This window comes from Triticum urartu, chromosome 1 (assembly GCF_003073215.2).
Source record: "Triticum urartu cultivar G1812 chromosome 1, Tu2.1, whole genome shotgun sequence".
Taxonomy (NCBI): domain Eukaryota; kingdom Viridiplantae; phylum Streptophyta; class Magnoliopsida; order Poales; family Poaceae; genus Triticum; species Triticum urartu.
Window position 1 is genome coordinate 296939431 of NC_053022.1, and position 5967 is coordinate 296945397.

The following is a 5967-nucleotide window of genomic DNA, read 5'->3' on the forward strand; positions in this document are numbered from 1 at the left end:
TTCCCTATGAGTACTGGGAGGAAATTGAAAAAATGGATAGCAAGCTCCGTTATAGGTGGTAGGTGTAGGAAGGCAAGTGCATGAGTTTTGTGTGTTCCCACACCGTCAATCTTTCACCTTGACCTTCTTGAAAGTATGGTAATCTTATGACTCAAATCAAACCGAAGTCACCGAAAAACCACGCATTTTGATATTTTTGAAGTGAGGGGTCAACATCTCCATAATAAATATCCACAAAACCATTGACCTAAGATAAATCTTAGCAGTTGTCGTTGGTTTCACTAACCACGTTGTCATCACACCAAAATACCATTAACTGATAAATGCACTTTCATGTATAGTAATTCAGAGCAATTCTCTTATAGTGTAACCGATATCGTTTGCCATCCTACAACAGCCCCCAACTCCTCCACAACCAGGCCGCCCCCAATCAACATCTCCATCAGTCCGATGTTGCATGGGCTTTACTCGGTGATGCGCCCTCGCGGAGGCTAGGGTTTCGGTCAGAACCTTGGAGCAGAGGAAAAGAAAGAACCACATAGCCATTGGTACTTTTCTGGCAACTCCAAAATACTCTTTCGCCAACAACTCCATGATATATAAGGCATTGTCATATATCTTAAGCTTTGTTTGGTGCTTCACTGACATTTGATGTTTGGCAATTTGACACAATCAAATTGGACCCGCTTGTTGATCGGTAGTCCAGTATAATAGTTATCTATTTATGGAACAAATCCTTGAAGGTGTAGATATTTTGTAATGTTGGATGCACATATATTAAAGTGTTGAACTGATAAAAAGTTATAGAATCTCAGACCAAAAATGTTCAAAATGCCTATATCTTTTTCTTTTCTACTACTCCGTCCCATAATATAAGTATTGAACTCACCCGTAAAAAATACTATTAAACTCAAAAGACGTATTATATTATGGGACGGAGAGAGTATATTATAATATGTAAAAAGATACATGCTCTGGAAAACAAAAAGAATAGAAAAATGGCATCGTGAACATTTAGAACCACTGATTATTTGGACTATACAAAATATGATACTACTCCATAACTTAAATATATAGGATGTTCTTGTAGTTTAATATATTTTTTTGCGGATGAGTTCAATACTTCTTTTAACCGTAAGTGAGTAAATGTTGAATTACAAAAGATAACGTTAGGGGCCAGTTCTTTTGGTAGCTTAAAAGATAAACCGCCTTCTTCCCAGCTTTTCTCGTAAGCCGCCTCTCAACAAATTTTCAGAGCGGCTTATTTTTTAAGTTGGGGAGAGGCGGCTTATTTTTTAAGCCGCCCAAAGAAATGATCTAGATGTAGAAATTTCCGCAAAGAAAAAAAGGTAATGCAGAAATTTTTAAACCCTAAAAAGATTTAACCTTAGAAAAGTTCACCAATACGAACGGTACAACGAGCCGTTGGGGCCTTTTTAATTACTCCGACTTTCAAGTTATCCATGAACCCCTTCCTTTCTCGAAGTCTCTGGTCAAGGCAACATAAACAGTTTCCAAATCCCAATCCGTCGTCTCGTCCTCAGCCGGCCTTGAGCGAGCCGCTCCGCCCCGCCGTAGGGCGTCACTGACCGGAGCTCCTACCAACCACTGCGGCAATCCCATACCGCACCGTTGGCCACGTAGGCTCATTGATTGAGGTAATCCCACGGCCACGGCCACGCGGCACACCCGACTTTTCCTCGCTTCCCCTCTCCCCTCTCCCCTCAACCAGCTAGGAAGAAGGTGGGGCGGGGTCAGATGCCGGTGAATCCTCCGGCGTCGCCCCGTCGGAAAGATCAGATCTTGGGGCCTTGAGAGCGGGGAAAATTGGTGCTTCTTGGATTCTAGGGTTGGATCGGGCTAGGGCCCCCTTCCTTTTATTTCGCCTTCTTTCTTTCTTTCTTGGGGTTGCGGTGTAGTCTCAAGTTTGAGGGGCGACGGGAGTTTGTTTACGATGAGAAAATTCGACATAGTTTATTCAAGCTCTAATTCTTGTGCAGGTGGCTGATTGTTTCAGATCGTCTCGCTCAATTGCGATCAGTTTCTTGATTTGTTTTGCTACTGAGACTGGGTAGTCAAATTCAGGGCATTGTGTATATTCTGTTGGCCTGTCTTTGAGGATGGCTGAAGCATGCCCTGATAGTCGGCGATGCCTACCTCCTTGGATGATGAAACCCTGCACGAGTAATGAGGTGTCAAAGACTGAGCATCGGAATAAGCAGTCGGCAGAATCTGATAAGGGGTCAGGGGCTCTATATCAGGCTAAGCCCACCAGAAGGCAGAAAAAAATTGTGGATCCAGAGGATGCCGGTGGGCTGAAGGCGTTGCAGCGATGCCAGGGTAAAGAGAAGCCCAGGAGAAAGAGCAAGGATGCTGATCGTGCTGTCACAGATGAATTTGACGAAATCGAGAAAATAACTTGTAAGAATGAGAGGAAAGTTAGTGGAAGAGCTGCTCCGAAGAATAGCAGGAAACGGATGCTGGAGGATGTGGGATCAGATGCATCGTCATCAGGAATAACTGATGATGAGATGGAGCTTAGTGCTGGCAATTCCAGAGCTTTGCAACGATGTCAGGGTAGAGAAAAGACCAGAAGAAAGCGTGACAGTGCTGATTATTCTGCCAAAGATGAACTTGAAGAAATTGAGAAAACAACTCGTAAGAATGTCACAAAAGTGACTGGCAGAGCTGCTCCGAAGAATAGCAAGAAACAAAAGCCGGATAATGTTGGATCAGAAGCATTATCATCAGGTACAACTGATGATGAGATAGAGCTTACTGTGGAAGATCTTGTGAGCATAGCTGAAGAGGTAAACCATAATTCTTATTGCAGTTTTGTTATTTTACTTGTCTTCAGGTTTGACACATCTTCTGGTGTTGTTATGCAATTCCCCTTAAATACGCTAGTTCCTGTTCATTACTTCACTGAACATCTGGGAATTATGCAGTGCTTCCCAATTTATTGGCTTTATTGTTGATTGACGCAGGCAGGTCTAGTACAACTCATTACTTATTTTATAGAAATAATTGGAAAAAAGTGACCTTTGCCAATAGGCAATGGCCCCATTATGCCTAGGAGTGACCCTAGTGAATACTTATCATGGACCGATCTGGCTTGCACCTTGATTATATTTGTGCATGCAACTCTCAAGAGACAAACATGCATGGTGTAGGCAAACTCTTTTCAGTCCAGTCCTATCATTAGTTTGAAGACATGAGTAAGCATGATAATAGGAGACTTGTTCTGAGTGCTAATGACATCTTCTCCATTGAATTGAGGCCCTAATTTCATTCTGTGACAGAAAATAATTTACCAACTTTTCGCCCCCTTTTTACATTTTCTGGCTGCCTAGCAAACCAGCAATCCTGTTCGAAGTTTTGCTTTGAGTAACTAAGTATACCACTGAAGGTATTCTGATGCATTTACATGATGCAGATTGTAAATGCTGATAAAGAGAAGCTACAAGATATACGGACCACAAAGACATCCCGCTATGAAGAGCGTCCTCCACGGCCTCCAGTGTCTACTCCTACTGATACAGGAGGATCAGTATCAAGCACTTGGTCAACAAAGGGGTTGATGCAGTGCACGGCAGCTACTACCACAGATGAAACTCCAAGCGAGTGCAGAGTAGACAAGAACAAGAGACATGAAGAACCAGAGTGTCCACCACGTATCAAAATGACCGGTGATGTTGCTGAGGATATGATGAACATATTGCTCGGACCCCTGTGGAATAGTGAGCCTGCAGCCTATGAAAATAAACCCGAGGCTGTGGTACCAAGGACCGTGAACGTGAATCTTGCGCCGCAGCGGAAAAACGACTGGCAGAAGACTGTAGCACAAGTGCAGGGGGCACCTGTGGCGAAAAAGAAGAGCAGCCTGAAAGATATGGTGGCCTTTTTTCTTGACTAGAGCAAAGTTGAAGTGCTGAAGTGCATACGCTAGCAGCCTGGGAGCATTGTTATGCCGATTAGCTGGTTCCACGCATGTGCATGGCCTGTAACTATTGTCCTGCGGCGTTTTAGTCCACGTGTAAATTATATTGTTTTGGTAGGATAACAAGTCGCTTTTCTTTTCCTTTTGGGGGGAGAATAATGTTGGTCATTTGTATAGTACTCCCTCTGTCCCGGAATATAAGAACGTTTTTGACACCATGCTAGTGTTAAAAACGTTCTTATATTTTGGGACGGAGGGAGTAGTAATGTTCTTGCCTTCAAGTTGAAGATGTTTGGTACTGCCTGTGATGTCATTGTCATCTTACCTTTGATGATCTTGACTGTGTTTAGGTTCAGGTAAAGAACCACAGGTTTAGCTTCCACAGATGATTAAAACCATATTTATTTTGATTTATATTTCTGCTCTTTACAGTGGAAGTTCCTCAATTGCGATGCTGGATAGATGCCTTTCCAGTTGTTTTGACGGTTTTGGTCATTGTTGAGCTCAGAATCAGCTTATGTGAGTGTACATTTGAGCAAAAATAGGGGCATTTGTTTTCTCTAGATTGAGCTTCCAGATAAATTTTGTGAGGCAAATGTCTTTGTTAAAATCCATTTAGCAATAAAATCAGAGCTATATCCATGTCAATGTCCTTAGAGCAACTCCAATGGAGCGACTCATTTTGTCCGCGGCCGTCCGTTTGGATTGGCGCGGACAAAAAAGCCGGCCCAACGCGCTGACCCAAACGAATGCGCGTCCGTTTTCGTCTACCTGCCGACCCATTTTCCAGTCCATTTTTTAGGCTGATTTGCGTTGGCGCGGACACAAGACGGACGCGCGCGCGCTCGCCCTCTTTCCTCACCGGCCCCGCTGGTCGGTGGCACATTGGATTCACACACTCGCCCGCCTGCTACGTCGCCGATGCCACCGGCCATTTTTTCAGATTAAAATGGATACATAGATAGTTCTAGTATACATAGATAAAAGAAAAAGACCATTACTCGTCGCTTTCTGACTCCGACTCGGTAATGTCCTCCTCCAACGTTTGAAGGTAGGCGTCAGCAAGCTGCTCGTCTTCAAAGTCCCAACCCGATGTTTCTTGTAGCTTCAGTTTCAATTGAGCTGTCTGCTTCCGCGAACGCTTGTCCTCCCGATAGGCGGCTCGCTCCCTCCTCGCGTCCCTCTCCGATCTCAATTGCTTATAGAACTGGCGCTCGTCGACGATGTCCTGCAGGTAGCCTCCTCGCCACAGCACCAAGGCTTCCACGTCCTTCTCTGCGATGGCGAGGCCACGCTGCCGCCTCCGATGGACATGACGATCCTCGTCGGTGAAAAGCCACGGGAGAGGCGCCAGATCCTGCGCCCGCTGGCTCGACACGTTGGGAAAATTCATATCACGACGAGGCCTCAGGAGGCACCACGCCGCCGCGTCGTGCGCGCAGGCCGCCTCCTCTGCAGTGTCGAAGGTGCCGAGGACGAGACGTTTCTCGCGAAATCAGATCTCGGCGGAGAAGGCGCCGGAGCGGCGCTCGCGGACTCCGCGAAAATCCGAAGCGCGTAGGCGGCGGATCGACATGGTGGCGCAGAGGCGGCGAGAGTGGGCGGCCGACAGAGTGTGGAGGGAGCGCCTTCTTTTATAGCGAGCGCCGGCCACGGCGCGCGCGTGAACCTTTCCCGCGCGCTGGAGCGCCAAAACCAGCGCGCGCGAACCATTCCCGCGTGCTGGAGCGTCAAAATCAGGGCGACGGCACGATGTTAAACGCGCGCGGTCATGAAAATGGGTCAGCCCGTTAAGCGCACTGCCGACCCAAAACTAAAAGAGAACGGATAGCGGGCGGGCGGCCAACCCAAACGAACAAAAAACGAACAAAAACGCCGTCCGTTTAGATCGGCCCGTTGAAGTTGCTCTTATGTCTTTGTGCTTCAAGTGTTTAGCTCCTTGGACGCTATTTATAATTCCTACGCTATTTATAATTCCTAAAATTTAAAAAGTGCACACGCACGATTTTACGCGATCGAGCGGCCGG

The 5967-nt window shown here is 46.1% G+C and overlaps 1 protein-coding gene across 2 annotated transcripts; it reads left to right on the top strand.

Annotated features, from left to right (window-relative positions):
• The first annotated feature begins 1473 nt into the window (after positions 1-1473).
• LOC125508626 lies at positions 1474-4320 on the top strand. 2 transcript variants are annotated; one of them, XM_048673385.1, is made up of 3 exons: positions 1474-1658; positions 2001-2810; positions 3437-4320. In XM_048673385.1, exons 2-3 carry the CDS (start codon positions 2121-2123, stop codon positions 3914-3916), a joined length of 1170 nt encoding a protein of 389 aa, XP_048529342.1. In that variant the 5' UTR covers positions 1474-1658; positions 2001-2120; the 3' UTR covers positions 3917-4320. The 2 variants fall into 2 exon arrangements, with proteins under 2 accessions (XP_048529342.1, XP_048529347.1); XM_048673390.1 differs by lacking the exon at positions 1474-1658 and adding an exon at positions 1675-1849.
• Positions 4321-5967: the final 1647 nt, after the last annotated feature.